At 40.9% G+C, this 21,140-nt stretch overlaps 1 protein-coding gene and 1 non-coding gene across 2 annotated transcripts; one reads left to right on the top strand and one right to left on the bottom strand.

The window, feature by feature from the left end:
* Window positions 1-11,921: 11,921 nt before the first annotated feature.
* LOC118480022 lies at window positions 11,922-12,027 on the bottom strand. Its single transcript, XR_004861663.1, has one exon. It is a non-coding gene; the product is annotated as a small nucleolar RNA R71 (small nucleolar RNA).
* A 5,601-nt stretch (window positions 12,028-17,628) lies between these two features.
* On the top strand, window positions 17,629-20,343 carry LOC110864004. Its single transcript, XM_022113169.2, has 2 exons — window positions 17,629-17,842; window positions 18,174-20,343. The coding sequence occupies exon 2, from the start codon at window positions 19,065-19,067 to the stop codon at window positions 19,893-19,895; it is 831 nt and encodes a 276-aa protein (XP_021968861.1). The 5' UTR covers window positions 17,629-17,842; window positions 18,174-19,064; the 3' UTR covers window positions 19,896-20,343.
* Window positions 20,344-21,140: the final 797 nt, after the last annotated feature.

The raw sequence follows: 21,140 nt of genomic DNA, 5'->3' as shown, positions 1-21,140 counted from the left end.
CACGCCCCCGTGTCCAGGCTTCTGTTTCTTTTCTTTAATTATTGTTACTGGCACCTGAACACGGGGCCATGCCCAGTCCCCACGGGGCCGTGTCCAGACTGCCAGTAACATAAATTTTTGCTTTTAACACCATTTTACACATTCAGTCAACCTAAAAATTTATTTTTGGAACACATTGAGAACAATGTGTAATTTAAGTGTGGGGGGATGCTAAAACCTTGAATTTTGCAAGTCCTAATAACAAGCCTTACACAAAACTCTATTGGAACCACTAATCACCCCAAATTTTTTCAAAAATTTTCATTTTTTTTTATTGTCTAAAGTTTAAGTTGGGAATTCTAAGACTAACAAGGTTATATTTTTACAAGTTTATAACCGATAGCGTCGTGATAAAAAGAACCAACATAAGAAAATTATGAAACGGCATGACAAGCTTAGTTAAAATTCGATTACATATACTTGATCACATAAAAACTCATTCCCACAAAAGTGAGTTTTGAGCCTTTATTGAGCATACAAATATACATCTTTACGCTAAATGCTCATTTTTCGTTTCTTGTGTGAATAGCCGCTTGGTTCTTACGACTCTAGAACTTGCCACGACAATTCATTCCCGGTCCTTACCAACTTAAACCCAAGTAAGTAAATGATGGAGGCATTAGGACTAACCCTTTTTCTTTCAACAACATTATTTTTATTTTGCTTTTCACCTATCCAAAAACTCCCCCTAGTTAGCCCCTTTGAGCTTAAACCTTTTCATTTCTTAACCCAAAAAAACCCTTTTTACCCACCAAAAACCCTTTTTATTTTTACCCTTTATTTTAGTAATAAGCTCGGTTTTCGTGTGACTAAAAAAAAATTTAAAATGAAGTTAGAAATAAACAAACAAAAGCTTGTTTGAAGAAATACTTCATTTAAAATAAAAAGTCACAGAAACAAAATGTTTTACGAAAAAACCGACGCTTTTTACGACTTTCGCCCTTTTTCTACTAACCACTAACCCAACTACCCACCTTTAGCCCAAGCCTAACCCTTCACCCAAAAAGTCCTCTTGATATTTACAAAGGTATAAAGTTAAGAAGGAGGAGGATTGATTGCTTGGCAAGCTTATGGTAGGAATAAGTTCCAAGCCGCTCTCGAGTGATTCACTAAAAATACACCTTCGGCCGAGTGTGAGTGATTTCTCCCGTGAGGTATGTGAACTTGTATATAAATGGAATTTTAGAAAAGGTATGTTATGCCTTAATAAATAATTTACCTTATGAAAAGTTTTTAATAAATCATGACGAATAGGATTGTAAATAAATAAAAATAAAACCCAATAAAGATCTTGGATTCCCGACACTCTATGACAAGCCAAAACCTTCTCTTCTACCCATTCCATTAGGGAGTGTAAGCCACATATTAAAGAGTTTTGCTTGAGGACAAGCAAAAGTTCAAGTGTGGGGATATTTGATGTGTGTAAAATGCAACATATAAATTACATCAAATGAGGCATAAAACTAACCCTTTTTAAGTACTAATGTTGGAAAAAGTGTGTTTTTGTCTTCCTTTTGTATTTTCAGGATTAAATGAGCTCAAATTAACAAAAGAAGCAAAAAGGCAACTAAATCTAACATAAATACAAGAAAAGGAAGAAAAGTGGATTTCCCGACCCCTCGACAGCATCCTCCCAAGCAAAACAGAGAAGGCAGAAGACTGAACACGCCCCGTGCTCAGCGAGCACGGGGCCGTGCCCAAGAAGCAGCAGAAAAGACAGACCTGTAAAAGCTTCTATTGCTCACCACGGGGGCGTGCCCAAAGTACTGCAGGCGCATTAATTGTAATTGCAAATTACAATTAATGAGGAGAGATAGTGTCAGACGGGCACGGGGCTGTGCCCAGCGGACACGGGGCCGTGCCCAAGCCTCTGTTCAGCCTATAAATAGAAGTGCTTGGCTTCATTGCAACTCATCCCTTGGCACACCACCTCTCTCACACTTCATCCACCACCCACCACCATCACAACACCATCATCCACCACCATCATCCATTGTCCATCATAGAGTGTGTGAGTCGTCTCGGGATCCAAGATTGATCGTAAGAGTTCTTGACAATCAAGGCCATGTTTGCCTAAGTCTCTTACATCACTTGGTGAAGATAAGTGTTTAGTATAATACTTTTTATTTTTAATCTTTTGCACTTATTATTTGGTTTTGTATTAATGACTTTAATAACTAGTTGCTTATGTTGAAGGTGACTTTTCCTTATCGTTTGTCCGTGGTGTCTTGGCATTATTTTACTGTCTATATAAAATAAAAGATTTTCACCATTCATATCTCCACGGTCTATATGGAGGTATGTTGGCTACCTGGTCGGGGGTTAAGGGAACGGTTTGGTAAAGGTCTTGCCCTTGTTCAGCGTTTAGAGGTCCTGAAAGGGACCTGGGTCAAATTTAGTAGGATCTCCTTCAATACCCAAAGGTATTGGATGGTGGGGATCCAAACTCTTTGACCCCCTCATAAGTTAACTACTATTAATACTATAACCCGACAATTTAAGACTGTATCCCTGCTGACTCAGACTACTTAGTCGAGGGTAACGTCACCTCCAAAAGAGGGGCCTACCATAATTTGCATTAATAACTTAATTCATTATCTTTCAATAATCCGACCCTTTAGGATTGTATCCTTGCTGACTCAAACTACTGGGTTGAGGGTAACGTCGCCTTCAAAAGAGGGGCCTACTACAATAACTAAGATAATCTCTTAAACAAGTGCAAAAGTGTGAAAATAATCAAAGGTTATACTAATACACGAGCCGAATCCAAGTGATTCATCTTGTCTATCTGTTTTTATTTTTATTTTATTTTTCAGCATTTAGTTAGTTTTATTTTCTTAGTTTAAAATCTTTTTCTAACATTTTGATTTGATTAGACGTTGAGGATAAACCGGTACTAAAAGCTCTTGTGTCCTGGGACGACCTCGGTATCTTACCAACACTATACTACGTCCACGATGGGTGCACTTGCCCATATGTGTGTTTAGTGTTAGTAAATATCGTGTTTTATAAATTAAAAACTTGGCTAAAAGTGTAAAAATGGCTTAAAATATATACCAAAAATATATAACACCTCGCACACATCAGCGTGCCCAAGTGTCAGCAGAAAAGACAAAGTGGTAGAAGCTTCTATTGCCCACCACGGGGCCGTGCTCAGCGGACACGGGGCCATGGTCAACTATAAGATTCGCGAAATCCAGGCTTGTGACTCGTTGGTTTTTTGAGGGTCAGCCTGCCCATGGATTCAGCAGCAGTTTGAAAGGTTCTCAATAGTACAGATATGCTTCTGCACACGGGGTCGTGCTCAGCGGACACGGGGGCATGGTCAACTAATGCAGACAGCATTTAATGAAAATGCATTTAATGAAGAAAGAGAGTAGGATGGGCACGGGGTCGTGCCCAGTGGACACGAGGCCGTGCCCGAGCTTCTGTTCAGCCTATAAATAGGAGTGCTTGGAGCTCTTGCAACTCATCCCTTGGCACACCACCTCTCTCACTTCACCCACCACCCACCACCCACCACCATCATAACACCATCATCCACCACCACCATCCATTGTCCATCATAGAGTGTGTGAGTCGTCTCGGGATCTAAGATTGATCGTAAGAGTTCCTGACAATCAAAGGCCATGTTTGCCTAAGTCTCTTACATCACTTGGTGAAGACAAGTGTTTAGTGTAATACTTTTTATTTTTAATCTTTTGCACTTTTTAATTGGTTTTGTATTAAGGACTTTAATTACTAGTTTCTTATGTTGAAGGTGATTCTTCCTTATCGTTTGTCCATGGTGTCTTGGCATTATTTTACTGTCTATATAAAATAAAAGATTTTCACTATTCATATCTCCACGGTCTATATGGAGGTATGTTGGCTACCTGGTCGAGGGTTAAGGGAATGGTTTGGTAAGAGTCTTGCCATTGTTTAGTGTATAGATCCTACAAAGGACCTGGGTCAAATTTAGTAGGACCTCCTTCAATACCTAACGGTATTGGATGGCGGGGGTCCAAACTCTTTGATCCCCTCATAAGTTAAACTACTATTAAAACTTTAACCCGGCTACTTAGGACTGTATCCCTGCTGACTCAGACTACTTAGCCGAGGGTAACGTCACCTTCAAAAGAGGGGCCTACCACATTATGCATTAATAACTTAATTAATTATCTTTCAATAATCCGACCTTTTAAGATTGTATCCTTGCTGACACAAACTACTGGGTTGAGGGTAACGTCGCCTTCAAAAGAGGGGCCTACTACAATAACTAAGATAATCTCTTAAACAAGTGCAAAAGTGCGAAAATAATCAAAGGTTACACTACACATGAGTCGGATCCAAGTGATTCATCTTGTCTATCTGTTTTTATTTTTATTTTATTTTCAGCATTTTATTTAGTTTTATTTTCCTAGTTTAAAAACCTTTTTCTAACATTTTGATTTGATTAGACGTTGAGGATCAACCGGTACTAAAAGCTCTTGTGTCCTTGGACGACCTCGGTATCTTACCAACACTATACTACGTGAACGATGGGTGCACTTGCCCATATGTGTGTTTAGTGTTAGTGAATATCGTGTTTATAAATTTAAAACTTGGCTAAAAATTGTAAAAAGGGCTTAAAATATACACCTAAAATATATAAACACTGACAATCATCAAGTTTTTGGCGCCGTTGCCGGGGACACAAGGATTTTAAGAAAGTTAGGAATCAGCGGCCTAATCATTTTTTTATTTTTATTTTTTTAGGATTTTCTTAGTTTTTCAGCTTCTGCAGAATTCAGCACGGGTCGTGCCCGCTGAACACGCCCCATGCCCAATCATTGGAACTAGCAATCCTGTTTTAAGTCAGACAGTAAGCTGAACACGGGGCCGTGCCCACTGAACACGCCCCCGTGCCCAAGATTCAGTTACTGAAAACAGAACCGTAAGATCCCGACGGTTGGTAATTTCTGACACAAAAATGAGTGATAATGATATTTTTTACTTTCGGCACTCTTATGATACGTGGTGTCAATTATGTGGAGGCGGTCATAAAGAATTAGAATGCTATTTTCTAAACTATAAGCCCCACTATATAGACCCATCATTTTCCTGTAGCCTTAAGAGAGGCGAAAGTAAAAATAATCCTTATCTCTCCCTCAAATACGCCCAACCGGACTTTTTAGGAGAAATGCTTCTTGATGAACTATTTCAACTAGAAGATCTGGTTCTTAATTGGTTAAAAGAACTTAAGATGGATTTCCTTAATTCATCTCAAGACGATGACCAAGAAGAATTGTTGGGGTTGCATTCAAATAAAAACAACTTCGTTGTTCCCAACGTTACCTTCGACTCTTGCGAAGACTTGGACGATAGTCATCCCTGTGCCGATTGTGCCGTGAAGGACTCTCCATCGGCTTCGTTCGGTGCATACATAGACCTGAGCGATTCGGCATACACCTTCTTTAACGAGAGCCCGGAAAAGGGTTGGACTTGTCCACCTACATTTAGCATAGGAATCACCCTCACCGACAACCTCTTGCATTCTCGTCTTAATCTAGAGCAATTAAGGTACCTTAGGCACTTTGGGGTTGTCCCATCCAGTAAGGAACCGCCCGATCCGGATAAGTTCCTTGAAAATAGACAATCTTCATAATCAGCCTATCGACACGGGGCCGTGCCCAGCCAACACGCCCTCGTGTCCACCAAAAGATTCCCTTCTGACTTTACGTCAGAATACGGATAAAATGTGTCAGGATCTTGCCTGTACACGGGGCCGTGTCTAGCATCCTGTCGTTTTCTATTAATGCAGCCAAAAATCCTGCACATTTGGACCATCCAGGGACAAAGATTTGAAGGGATCTTCTCTCCTACCATCCTAGGTATGTTCTAAAAGAAGGTTCCAACAACCATCTTGTCCTTTCCTCTTTTACCCATTTCCGTCTTCTTCATCTTTCTCCAAAACCTCCATTAAAGCTTGAGATTTCAAGCTTTATTGTAAGGATTGTTGAAGTTTTGTTCAAGGAATCTTGTTAAAAATAAGTTGCATAACATTGTTTTAAGTTATTATTACTCAAAAAGACTTCACAAATTGGAAAAATAACTTAAAACTTCGAGATTCCTTGATCCAAAATTCTGCAGAAAGGTGAACACGGGGCTGTGCTCGTTGAGCACGGGGCCGTGTCCAAAGTACTGTTTCATTAAAATAAGCTATTTCTGGTTTGTTTTCGTAGAATGTCAAGTCAAAACAATGGAACATCTTCTGTACATTCAAGAAACAGTCGAAGAGGGAGAAGGCCTTCCATTGAAGCTACCCTTGTACACTACGTCATGGCACTACGGGAAGCTCTCGATGAAATGACTTCGGTGGAGGAGGTCCTAATAGACCGTATAAATTATCTTACGGTGGGGCTGGAAAATAGTTTTCAAGAAATTAACCTCTTGCACCAGAGGTTAAATATTCTTGTAACACCTCCCATGGAACCAATCCTCCCTCAAGAGGATCGGAACCTAGCACTTGGAGTCAACAACCCTACCGGATGGGATGACATTCCAGCGGAGCCTCCTCTTGAAGATCTACAAGAAGTCCCGGTGGAAGTTGTACCTCCTCAAACCGACGCCAACGAGCCCGCCTTCTTCCTCCCAAGGGAGATAGAGGAGTAGCTCGCCGACGTATGAGGAACCCATGCCCGGAGAAAGGAGTTCTTTGAAGCCACATCTAACCGAGAGAATTATCTCTTCGGAAATTTTGCTAATTAGAATAACTTTTAGGCTAGAACTCCTTGGTTTAAGCTTCTTGTGCTCGCTTATCTAAATTATTAACTTCCTAGGATTATGTATTTCTCTCTATGACTTCAATGAAATGATGGTTTTAATGTTTGAATGGTGCTGTAATGAATAAAACACACTCGGGATGGTAAAGGATAACAAGGGAAATGAGAAACATCACCCCATGCACGAAAACAGGGCTATCCGACAAAAATTTCTTCATTACAGCAACTTCAGCACGGGTCGTGTCCGCCCAACACGGGCCCGTGCTACACAAACTGCAGAAAACGCCCAGTTCAGGTAACTAGACACGGGCCGTGTTCACTGAACACGCCCCCGTGTCCAGGCTTCTGTTTCTCTTTACTAAATTTTGTCACTGACACCTGAACACGGGGCCGTGCCCGGTCACCACGGGGCCGTGCCCGGTCACCACGGGGTCGTGTCCAGAATGCCAGTAACATAAAATTTTGCTTTTAACACCCTTTTACACATTCAATCAACCTAAAAACTTATTTTTGGGACACATTAAGGACAATGTGTAATTTAAGTGTGTGTGTGTGTGGGGGGGGGGGGATTCTAAAACTTTGAATCTTGCAAGTTCTAATTAACAAGCCTTACACAAAACTCTATTGGAACCGCTAATCACCCCAATTTTTTTTCAAAAAAAAAATCATTTTTTTACTTGTCTAAGTTTAAGTTGGGAATTTCAAGTTCTAAAAAAGGTTATATTTTTACAAGTTTACAACCGATAGCGTCGTGATAAAAAGAACCAACATAAGAAAATTATGAAACGACATGACAAGCTTAGTTAAAATTTGATTATATATACTTGATCACATAAAACACATTCCTACAAAAGTGAGTTTTGAGCCTTTATTAAGCATACAAATACATATCTTTACACTAAATGCTCATTTTTCGTTTCTTGTGTGAATAGCCGCTTGGTTCGTACAACTCTAGAACTTGCCACAACAATGCATTCCCGGTCCTTACCAACTTAAACCCGAGTAAGTAAATGATGGAGGCATTAGGACTAACTTTTTTTTCTTTCTACACCATTATTTTTCATTTTTTTTACCACCTACCCAAAATCCCCTAGTTAACCCCTTTGAGCCTAAACCTTTTCATTTCTTAACCCAAAACAATCACCCTTTTTACCCACCTAAACCTTTTTATTTTAACCCTTTCTTTTAGTAACAAAGCTCGGTTTTTCTTATAACTTAATATATATATATATATATATATATATACATAGGGGAAGGTTCAAATGAAAACCACTAGTTATTGTGAAAACTCGAAAACTAATTAAAAAAAGCCAAAAAAACATACAAAAAATTTTTTTTTTTAATTTTTCTTTTGCAATCAAAATTTCGCAGGTTTTTTAATATAAAAAAAAATTTCAAAAAAAAAAAAAAAAATTTTTTTGTGTAGTGCACATGTGTAATACTGCACATATGTATGTGTACTACACATGTGTATTATTACACATGTGCACTACACAAATTTTTTTTTTTTTTTTTGAAAAAAAGTTTTTTTTTATATATAAAAACTAGCGATTTTTATAAAAAAAATTGAAATTTTTTTTTTTTGTGTTTTTTAGGCTTTTTTTAGTTAGTTTTCGAGTTTTCACAATAAAAGTGGTTTTCATTTGAACCATCCCCTATATATATATATATATATTGATGATGAAACAAAATAAACAAACAAGTTCATCAAAAATTACTTTGTTTGAAAGAAATGGTTCATCAAAATAAAATAAAAATAAAAAGTCTTTCAAAAACCGACGCTTTTTACGCTTTTCGCCCTTTCACTAACCACTAACCCAACCACCCACCTTTAGCCCAAGCCTAACCCTTCACCCAAAAAGTCCTTTTGATATTTACAAAGGTATATAGTTAAAAAGGAGGAGGATTGATTGCTTGGCAAGCTTATGGTAGGAGTAAGTTTCATGCCGCTCTCGAGTGATTCACTAAAAAAATACACCTTCGGCCGAGTGTTGAGTGATCCCCCGTGAGGTATGTGAACGTGTATATAAATGGAATTTTAAAAAGGCATCTTATGCCCTTATAAGTAATTTATCTTATGAAACGTTTTTAATAAATCATGACGAATAGGATTGTAAATAAATAAAAATAAAACTTAAATAAAAAATCTTGGAAATCCCGGCACTCTATGACAAGCCTAAAAAACCTTCTCTTCTACCCATTCCATTTGGGAGTGAAAAAAGCCACATTATAAGGAGTTTTGCTTGAGGACAAGCAAAGATTCAAGTGTGGGGGTATTTGATGTGCACAAAATGCAACATATAAATTACATCAATTGTGGCATAAAACTAACCCTTTTTAGTGCTAATGTTGGAAAAAGTGTGCTTTTGTCTTCCTTTTGTATTTTCAGGATTAAATGAGCTCAAATGAACAAAAGAAGCAAAAAGGCAGCTAAATCTAACATAAATACAAGAAAAGGAACAAACGTGGCATGCCCGACCTCCCGACAGCATCTTCCCAAGCAAAACAAGAAGACAGAAGCCTGAACACGCCCCGTGCTCAGTGAGCACGGGGGCGTGCCCAAGTGTCAACAAAAAAGACAAAGTGGTAGAAGCTTCTATTGCACACCACGGGGCCGTTGACGGGTGGTCCTTTGGACAACCCTTAAGCATGTTAAAAGATGAAATAATCCTCCATTTAACCGTGTAATTATCTTGAATTAGATAACTACGATGCTTATGTTTCAGGTACGATTTAGGAGCTAAAAGATGGATAAAAGGCAGTTTTGGAGGCTTTGGTGGAGAACGGGTCGAGAGGAGAACAAAAGAAAGAAAAAAGAAGTTAAAGCAGCTGAGTACCGTAAATTACGGTTCTACCGTAATTTACGGTAGACCTGATTTCCATTTTGTCACCACCGTAACACAGATTGTTGGAGCCGTAAAAGATTGATGTCCACCGTAAATTACGGTGGAGCCGTAATTTACGGTGGAGCCTGCGAGCAAAAAGTGTAACTGCCATCTTTTAAGTCGTTTTGGAGTGCCTTTTCACATGATCTCATGATTGGACGGTTCTAGACTGGATTGGGGGCGATTTTGGAGAACTTGTTGGGTTTGTGAACATTTCTTATCATTCGGTTTGTGCTTTTGATTCGTATGAACAATAGTTTGATGTTGATGATGATTCACCGTGCCATGTCCGGCTAAACTCTTCGGTGATCATCCTAGGTGAATGTTTCTGAAACTTTTGTGTGTTTAATTTTCGCATTTCTAGAATGATATCTTGCGTTGCTTGAATGTCATGGTGTATGTTTGATTGTTTGTAGTTTGTTAATTAATATTGCAATTTCTAGTCTTAATCGTACGTTCTTGGTGCCGTTGGCAACCGAGATATCACGGGAAGGGTTAGGGTTGGTTATTGGTTAATAGGTCATCGGGAAACAACCTCGCGTTATCTAATCCGAGTACTTTGTTCCCTTTTATCACTTCAATCACATATACACGAGTTATGTCTATGTAACTCTTTCTAGCGAAATTACACACAACTGTTTAAAGAAACTGAAACCTAGGGTGATCATTGTTCTCTCCTAATTGTTTACAACCAACTTTGATTTGAATTAGTTCTTAATTTAGTTTTCTAAAACAACAATTCACAATCTTGAATTTTAATTTTCTGCAATTTAGTTTAATAATTAGTTTAAGTACAAAGCTATACAATCAACACATCTTCCACATACTCCTTGAGTTCGATACCCTATTACCACTAACTACAGTTGTTTGGGGATTAAATTTGCGTGACCCACGACATCACGTCAAATTTTGGCGCCGTTGCCGGGGAGTAGTGCGCAAAGTGTGTTAGTTTAATAGTTTTGTTTGTTATTTTCGGGTTTACGCTGGTTGTGTTTAGTGTGCAGGTACTTCAGGTGTATGCATACTAGAGGCTCTCACAGGTCATCACCGCTATCGTTTGATCCGGAAATTGAAAGAACGCTACGACAAAACCGAGTTTTAGTGCGAGAAAACAAAATCATTGGTTCACCCACTTCACCCATTACACCGAGAAACATAATGGCTGATTCTCAAATTCCACCTACAACCAGTCAATCATCCTCATCCTTTATACCTAATTCCACCCAACCATCACCAAACACTACATTACCTAATACCACTGCTGAATTTACACCATCTAACTCCACCCAACCAATCACCACTCAAACTGAGCCTACCATCACCTACGATCCCTCCACCACAATCCCACCATTATCTCACTTCTTTCCCCCAACTACGGGTCAATCATCATCCACCTTCACAATTGCACCCAATTCAACTATCGTGCATACTACTTCATCTTTTAGACCACAACAACAACAGTCGGGCTTTCAGTATTCGACCATCCCATTTGGGCAGACCTCGGGAATTCAAGGAGATGGTTATGATGAGGGATTCGAGGATTATGAGGGTTATGAAGATGATGGGTACGGTTATGGAGGTTATGGTGATCAAGGGGAGTTTGGGTATTTGCAAAGTCAATCTCAAGGGATGGCAAGTGTTGGTGGAATGCCACAACAACAAATTATACCACAACACATTCGGCCAAGACCACAAGGGCCACCAATCCAACAACCCATTCCATTGCAACAAGTTAGGCCACAACATGTACACCCACAATTTCAAAGGCCGAATCAATACCCACCGATGCCCCAACAACCAATTGCACCACAAGGGCCTATACCAAGACCAATGGGTCCTATTCGTCCAAGGGGTCGATTGGGTGTTCCAAGAAGGCATCTTAGGGAACAAGCAAGGGGAATAGAGGCACATTTCAGGCCAATCATTACTCAAAACCCTTCACCGGTGGTTATCCCTCACAACAACCAAGGGAGAACTTTTGAAGTAAGAACAAACTCGTTGCAAAGTTTACCGAAGTACAAAGGGTTAGCAACGGAGGAGCCGTATTTCCATTTAGAGGCCTATGACTCAATTTGCAACACTTTTGGGAGTCAAGGTTTTTCGGCCGATGAAGTCAAGTTGGTCTTATTTCAGTTTTCTTTGGAGGATAAGGCAAAGAAGTGGTTCTACACTTTGCCTTCGGCATCAATATATACATGGGGGGAGATGCAACAAACCTTTTTGGATGAATTCTACACCGCCCAAAAGACCAATGATGCGCGGAAGGGATTGAGAAGCTTTCAACAACAACACGGTGAGATGTTTCATGAGGCGTTTGAGCGTTTTAACATGATGATTAAAAACTGCCCTCATCATGGAATTGAGTTATGGGAGTTGATGAACGCCTTTCATGAGGGGTTGAGTGCCGAAGACGCACGTGATCTAATGTCTATCACCGGAGGGACGTTTGGAACGAACTATGAGAATGAAGATTGGGAGTTTTTGGAAAGCATGGCAACTACATCAAAAAGGAAAGCCCAAGCTTCAAGAAGAGCCCGACCAACCACTAACCGACCACAAGTGCATGCCATAGATGATGGTAATGTTCAAACCACTAACCAAATATATAATGTTTGTGCTTTGTGTAATGAGATAGGTCATGCGGCTGAAAATTGCCAAGGAATGTTAGAAGGGCAATATGAGGAAGTCCATGCGGTTCAAGGTCAAGGAGGAGGTGGTAGGAACTACAACAACATGAATTCTAATACCTACCACCCCGGATTGAGGAATCACCCGAACTTTAGATATGGGAACCCGTCAAATCAAGCGAACCCAAATTTTCAAGGTAGCCAAGGTAATTTTGGTTCACGGCCATCTTACAATAATCAAGGTGGATACCGAGGCGGAAATAACCAAGGGTATCAAAAACAATACCAAACGGGTCAAGAACAAGGGGGCTTTTGGGTGGAAACGAGGTGATGGAGATGCTAAAGAGCATGCAAATGGAGATGCAAAAACGGAACCAACTAGACGAAGTGCGAATGCAAAAAGATGAGGTTCGTGATAAAAGCATCCAATCACTAACTCAAATGGGTCAATTAGCAACCGATGTGGCGGAATTGAAGAAAGGAAAGGGTCAACTTCCAAGCGACACTAAGGTAAACCCTTCACATGGTTCGTCACGAGGTAACGTTAATATCAATCATGTTAGTGTTTTAAGAAGTGGGAAAGAGTTTAAGGCCAATTTGTCACCCGAATTGGTCGAGGGGGTGGTTGAGGACATCACGGGAATGGAAAGTGATGATGAACTTTCACCGGTTAAACCAAAAGAACCAATTATTAAAAAACCGGGTTTGGGTGAAAGTGAAAAGAATGAAAAAGTTGAGGGTGAACCGAGTCAAGTTCCATTTCCATCGGCCCTATTTGACCCGGGAAAGAAAAATTTTATTGTGTCAAGAGGTCCTCAAAAGGAGGAGATGTGGGATATGTTCAAACAAGTTAAAATAAATCTCCCACTCCTTGATGCAATAAAACAAGTCCCCGCCTATGCAAAATTCTTAAAAGAATTATGTACACAAAAAAGGCAAAACAAGAAAAAAGTGCCTAAGCGGGTGGATTTAACCGGGCAAGTGAGTGCGGTGTTGAATGGGGAGCTTCCTCCTAAGCTCCAAGATCCGGGCACGCCATTGATTAATGTACAAGTTGGTAATTTCCAAATGGCTAAGGCGTTGCTAGATCTCGGAGCCGGAGTTAGCATTTTACCGGGGGGCTTATACGACCAATATGACTTTGGTCCATTAGCAAGGGTGGAGACGGCGGTTGTTTTGGCCGATTTGTCTCATAAGTTGCCTCGGGGTATGGTTCAAAATGTTATTGTAAAAATTGATGAGTTTTATTACCCGGTGGACTTCTTAGTTATGGATTACTCATCGGCGGACCCTAAACAACAACAAAACATAATTTTGGGTCGGCCATTTTAAGCACCGCACATGCTATTATCGATTGTAGATTTGGTACAGTTGATATGGCATTTGGAAACAGAAAAATGCGTTTGAATGTTTTTACTAACAATTCTAATGCTAACGGTGTTGATGAGTGTTTCATGGCAGACATAGTAGATGGATGCAACCCGCATGAGTATGAGGAGGATGGTTTGGATATTTGCCTGTGTGACTTTTCTGAACAGGTACATGCTTATGCACTACGGGTTGAAGAGGAAGCACAAGATGCTATGGCAATGAAAGAAGGTAGACCACCGTGGACCCATCAATTCGAGGGTCTACCGGTGGAAATCGATTCGGGTACAAAACCATCGTTGGAGGAACCACCAAAGTTAGAGCTCAAGGACTTGCCTGGCCACTTGAAGTATGTATTTTTAGGGGATAATGACACTTTACCGGTCATTATTGCCTCTAATTTGGAATTGGCACAAGAGCAAGCATTGATGGAGGTGTTAAAAGCGAACAAGGGTGCTATTGGATGGACGATTGCCGACCTCAAAGGAATTAGTCCATCCATCGTCATGCATAAAATTATCACAACCGAAGATGCCAAACCGACACGAGAAGCTCAAAGGCGGTTGAACCCGAACCTAAGGGAGGTAGTAAAAAAAGAGGTAATTAAATGGTTGGATGCGGGAATCATCTATCCGATTTCGGATAGTGCTTGGGTGAGTCCTACCCAAGTTGTGCCTAAGAAGGCCGGCATTCAAGTAGTCAAGGATGAAAGTGGTGAACAAATTGCCACCCGACCGGTTACCGGGTGGCGGGTGTGTATTGACTACCGGAAATTGAATGCCGCCCCTTCTAAGGACCATTTCCCGTTACCTTTTATTGACCAAATTATTGAAAAATTGTCGGGTCAAAAATATTATTGCTTCTTAGATGGGTATTCGGGTTATAATCAAATTGCCATACACCCGGATGACCAACACAAGACCACCTTCACATGTCCATATGGCACCTTTGCCTTTAGGCGAATGCCATTTGGTTTGTGTAATGCTCCGACAACTTTTCAACGATGTATGATGAGTATTTTCTCGGACATGGTTGGAGAGTCGCTCGAAGTATTCATGGATGATTTCTCCATTTTTGGCACTACTTTTGACGCTTGTCTCAACGAATTGGAAAAGGTTTTGAAAAGGTGCGTTGAGAAAAATTTAGTGCTAAGTTGGGAGAAGAGTCATTTCATGGTGCAAGAGGGCATTGTGTTGGGACACGTGATTTCGGAAAGAGGGATGGAGGTGGATAAGGCAAAGATACGGGTAATATCATCTTTGCCACCTCCTAAAAATGTTAAGGGTGTAAGGTCATTCTTGGGACATGCGGGTTTTTATCGACGTTTCATTAAGGGTTTTAGTGTTATCACCAAACCCTTATGCAATTTGTTATTAAAAGATGTCCCGTTTGATTTTACTAACGAGTGTATGCAAGCTTTCACTGTTTTGAAGGAACACTTGGTCAAGGCGCCTATCTTGCAACCACCCGATTGGTCAAAGCCGTTCGAGATAATGTGTGATGCAAGCGATACCACTATTGGTGCAGTTTTGGGCCAACGGGTTGACAAGAAGCCGGTGGTTATTTACTATGCAAGCAAAACTTTATCCGAAGCGCAACTTAACTACACCACAACCGAGAAGGAATTACTAGCGGTGGTGTATGCTTTGGATAAGTTTCGCTCGTATATTTGGGGAAGCAAGGTAGTGGTTTATTCGGATCATAGTGCGGTTCGGTATTTAATGGAGAAAAAGGATGCGAAGCCGCGTTTGATTCGGTGGGTCTTGTTATTACAAGAGTTCGATTTAGAGATCCGAGACAAGAAGGGAAGTGATAATGTAGTAGCGGATCATTTGTCTCGGATACCGGTGGAAGGGACCGATGATGCAAGCGAGATTAATGAAAGTTTCCCCGATGAACAGTTGTTAGCCGTGTCCACTTTCGTTGCACCGTGGTACGCGCATTATGTCAACTATTTAGCCACGGGTGCCATTCCAACTCATTGGACCAAAAAGCGTCGACAACAATTCATGGTCCAAGTGAGGCAATACATTTGGGATGAGCCCGATCTTTTCAAGATCGGACCGGATCAAGTCATACGGAGGTGTGTGCCCGAGACGGAAGTGTTGGAAATCTTAACTCATGCCCATTCGTCCGCTTGCGGGGGTCACTTTAGTGGGCATAAAACCGGTTACCGGGTACTATCTTGTGGGTTTTATTGGCCCACTATTTTCAAGGATGCAATTGAGTTTGCCCGGAATTGTGTAAATTGCCAAAAGATGGGTAGCATATCGAAGAGGGATGAGATGCCACTACAACCAATCTTGGTTGTAGAGATATTTGATGTATGGGGAATAGATTTTATGGGTCCGTTTCCGAATTCGAATGGCTTCCTTTATATTCTTGTGGCGGTGGATTATGTCTCGAAGTGGATTGAGGCTATTGCAACACGAACAAACGACCATTCGGTTGTTTGTAAATTTGTTCAATCCCACATCTTCTCTCGCTTTGGAATCCCGCGGGTTATTATAAGCGATGGTGGTTCACATTTCAAGAACTTTAACTTCGGAAAATTATTGAAGAGGTATAGCGTGAACCACCGAGTCGCCACCCCTTACCATCCGCAAACGAGTGGACAAGTCGAAGTGTCCAATCGTCAAATCAAGGAGATCCTCATGAAGACGGTAAGAACGGATAGAAAGGATTGGTCGAGCAAGTTGGATGATGCTTTGTGGGCGTACCGTACGGCCTACAAGACTCCGATTGGCACAACACCTTACCGGATGGTGTATGGTAAGGGTTGTCACTTGCCAATGGAATTGGCGCATCGGGCGCATTGGGCGATCAAGATAGTCAACGCGGATTACGACGAGGCGGGTAAGTTGAGGAAGTTGCAATTGAGCGAGATAGAAGAGATTCGAGATGAGGCGTACGAATGTGCATCGGCTTACAAGGATAAACTAAAGAAAGTACATGATGCGAAGTTGCGCAAGAAAACGTTCGAAGTGGGGCAGAAAGTTTGGTTGTACAACTCTCGATTGAAAATGTTCGCGGGCAAACTTAAAAGCAAATGGATGGGTCCGTATGTTATTCGAAGAGTGGGGCGATTTGGTGATGTGGACATCCAAGATGAGCAAACGTTGAAACAACAAACGGTGAACGGTCACCGCTTGAAGCCGTACTTGGAAGGAAATGACATCAACAACTTGGAGCTTGACAAAGCGGGCTACATCTTACGCCCGGTCGAGGAGGAACAACCATGAGAGGCCCAGGTTTGGTGGTAGTGTACATAGTAGTTTAGTTTTGTTTTGTTTTGTACATTTGCGCAATTGCCTTAGTTCCTAGAAGTCCGTGTTCGAAACAAGTGTGGGGATGTTCGGGTCACGAATTGCTCTTACATTGTGTTGAGGACAACACGGGATTTTTGAGGGGGTAGGGTAATTTTTACAAGTTTTTGAAAAAATTAAAAAAAAAACATAAAAAAAATCGAAAAACTTAAAAAAAAAAAAATCTGAAATTTGTCATATAAAATCTCAATTTTTGCCAAAATATGGATGCCCAGCGAGCACCGTAAATTACGGTACAGCCGTAATTTACGGTGGATGTTAAAAAGTTGTGAGCCTTACGGTGAAAACCTCCTGAGTTACGATGAAGATTAGAAATTCAGTGTTTACCGTAAATTACGGTAATACCGTAATTTACGGTGGACATTGAAAATTGTTGGGATTTACGGTGCAAGTCTACTGTGTTACGGTGCAAGAAGTGACATTCAGGTCTCACCGTAATTTACGGTGAGACCGTAAATTACGGTACGCAGATAATTCAGGTCCGTCGTTTGGGGTCCGCGTGTATATAAAAAAAAATAAAAAAAATAATAAAATCTAATACAACAAACCCTGGTCACGTGAATCAACCCCATCCACTCATTCACTTTTCACTTTACCATCACCATCTTCCTTCTTTCAAGACCCACAACCTCCATAGCTTCCCAAACCTTCCATCTCTCATAAAACCTTCAATTCTTGTCCAAATCAAGTGGAATCTTGGTCGAAATTGACTAATTTTTCACAAGCTTTGTGATTGTGAGGAGAGATTTCAGAGAAAACGCAATTGGGGGGTCGAAATTTGAAACCCTAGTTTGAGATAATTTGGGGGTTTTGGGATTTTTGGTTTCACAAGCACTCTTCCATCTTGAAACAAGGTATGAACACTTACTTTGCTATATTATGGTGATACATTGTGAAGAACAAGGTGATTTAGGTTATGTGTTCTTGCCCACTTGCTTGTTGTTAAGATATGATTATGGAATTGTTTATTGAACATGGTTAATAGTTGTAGATGTAGGATTTGTGGTTGAAGTAGTGAACTTTTGGGATGCTCTACATTGTAGAGACACCATGCCCAATTTTTGAAAAATTCTATACTTTTGGTTCACTAACATCTACAACCATGATAACAAGCAAGTGTGGGGAGGATTTTGAAGAGAGTGTTTAATTTTGTGTTTGTTTGTGTTGCTTGCCTCATGTGTGTAGGAAATGGCAAGGACAAAGGAAAAAGCGGGTTCAAGTTCATCTTCATCAAAGGGCAAGGGCAAGCAAAAGGAGCAATCATCAAAGAAGAGGCAATATATGGGTAGGGTTAGTGAAAGCGAAAGTGAAGGCGAAGAAGAAGAGATGGAGTTAGACCCGAGTGATAAGCCGGTGTGGAACTCGGGGTCTTTGGACGACCAACCTGAGATTTGGCAGCCAACCCTTTATAATGACTGCATGAACAAGTTAAAAAACAAAGCAGCCGCATTTATTTGTGAAAAAGAGGTTGACGAACCCCAGTTTGGCCAGTTCGGGGTGTTTGCTAAGTTTCGTGCTTTGGGTTGGGAAGGAGCGCTCAAGTGTTTTGACAAAGATAAGAGCAATCTGTTTATGACTTAGATTCAGGAGTGGATGGCAACACTTAAATGTCACAACTTCAACAAGCCATCACAAATGAAGTTGATCGGGATGGTACATGGGGTGCCAGTTGAGATGTCATTCGACACGTTGAAGAAGCTGGGAAAGTATGACAGTCTCCCGACTAAGGAGTACATGATTCCCACGCTTGATGATTTATTGCTCAAACCAGAGAAGCACGTGAGATGGAACGACATGTTAGCGGATTTGTTTTTGCCCGGTAGGTATAGTGGTGTGTTATACCGGAAGAATTTGAAGATAGAAGCCAAACTGTTGCATACAATCTGCCTGCTTAATGTCATTCCAAGAAGAAGCGATAAAGAACAGGTGAGGTTTCCAGAGATACCTGTTCTGTATTCATTGATGCATGGGTCCCCACGCTTTCCAATACGCTACCTGATTATGCACCATTTGTGAATATGCCGGAACAAATACGGAAGAGACATCGTTCCGTACTGTCGCATCATAACGGGTTTGATGAAACAGCAGAAGGCACTCACATCCGAAGACCGAGGTTTAACGAAAAGGCACCAGCCTTTTACTTTGGATAGGTTGGGAAACGTTTGGACGTATACTCAGTCTGAACGTTATCACAAATTGAAATCGGAGGGTCAACGGTGGAGGGAACTGAAATTGGGTGCAAGGGAATTGTTACCGGGAGAGCCGGATGAGCCGGAAAGCGATGAAGAGTTGGTTCCTAGTGGGGACGAGGACTATGCGGACGAGCCGGAGGGTGGTGCAAATGTTGGTTTTGGGGTTTTTGGTGGTGGTCATGGTGGTACATTCTACGACTACGCGCAACAACCGTATGAGCCGGGGTGGGCTTATAGTGGTTCAATGCAAGAGGTGATCGAGAGCCAACGCCCTCCGGCGTCCATTTTTGATACTTGGTCGGGGCCGGAGAGGACGTTGTATGATCAAAACACGAGGAATAGTGCAAGCATAGAGCGGTCGTTAAAACATAGCTTCGATCGCAATGAGTCATGGAACCGTACCCACGCATACTCTCGAGAGGTGGATGCTAATAACAGATATCATGATGATCAAATGAGGCGGATGCATGCGGATTGGCATGCCGGAAGGCCGGTTGTTGAAGATCCACAACATGTGGACTATGCTTCATTGCCGCCTTATGATGGTAGCATTTCTTATCCGACTCCACCACTCCACCATTCTCAGTGGCTTGACCCAAGGCGACAGGAGGGACCGCAACAACAAGAGAGGAGTAGCAGCGGCGCATTCGGATTTGGAGAGTGGAATGATATGATGTCATCCATCTTTGGACCTCCGGGACCGCGCTACTATTGATCAGGTGGTATTCTCTCTTGTGTATAGTTTGTACATATTTGTTGATTTTATGTTGGTTATGGTTGGGAGGATGGGTGGTGTTTGATCATGTGGTTGATTGTTGGGTTGGTGTTTGTTGGTGGTGTCGTGTTAAAAAAAAAAATTATAAAATGAAAAAATACAAAAAGAAATTTGGGGTTTGAGAAAAGAAGCTTTTGTGGATGTTGATTGGGTTAGTGATCAAAGCCTCCCAAAGCCATACATTGGGGTCAATGTATCCCAAGTGTGGGGATGGGGGGAATTTTTTTGAAGATTTTTGAAAAATTTTAAGCCAAGCAAAATAATGTGAAATCTTGACGCCCTAATTTAACCCCAAGTTGATGCACCGGCAACCCTTGACACATTTTTCATTGTTGGTGAGAGTTGTAGCCACACGGTACATAAATAACCTTTGATGAGAGTGGCTATGGGTGGGGGTGCGTTAGAACTTGTGCTTGAATGCGATTTGAATCCTTAGTTAAACATGAATGTAGAAAGGATAAGGGCATTAGGTAGCCTCGTCGTTGGTGTGAGCGAGTGTGGGATTTGGGGGGTTGGACCTCATAAGTTATATATATGAGCATGGTAGTGAGAGGGGCGGGGGTTTGGTCATTTAGTTGCCCATTTTGTGCCTTTAAAGCTTATCATTTGTTTCCCCTAGCTACTTACTTGAAAATCTACCCAAATTTGACCCGGTCTTATAGTATTAGTGATAGAATTAGTAGTTTTGTGAGTTTGAAGTAGTTTTGGTTAATGTGTTATCGTATGATTGAAAAAAAAATAAATAAATAAATAAAAAAAAGAAGAAAAAGAAAGAAAAAAAAAAAGAAAAGCAATGAGAAAAAGAAAAAAAAGAGAAAGGGTTTCATTGTCTTGTATATAGTAGTGCATATTTGTTAGTTGGTTTTTGTGTTTGTAATAAAAAGACCGGGTCGAATTTTCGTTATTCATATATATTCCATTTCCTACCGATACACCTAGCCATGTTACAACCTTGAAGTCCCTTTGATTTGCATTCATGTTTGACCCATTTTAGAAGAATGATCGATTCAGGTACAAGCTTATGATTGTGCAACCACCCGTTTGCCTAGTGTGTGTCTAGCTTATCTTTGCTAGTTTTCACTTGTAGCCGAGAGGAGAGAATTTGAGAGGGGTGCATTGTTTGGGTGTTAAAAAGGGGTTGGTAAAGAAATTGCATGCTTTGCTTGGTTTGATTTGATCACTTGT

Source organism: Helianthus annuus, chromosome 6 (assembly GCF_002127325.2).
Source record: "Helianthus annuus cultivar XRQ/B chromosome 6, HanXRQr2.0-SUNRISE, whole genome shotgun sequence".
NCBI classification, from domain to species: Eukaryota; Viridiplantae; Streptophyta; class Magnoliopsida; order Asterales; family Asteraceae; genus Helianthus; species Helianthus annuus.
Note: the sequence above shows the minus strand (reverse complement) of the source record. Positions and strands in the feature narration are given on the sequence as shown.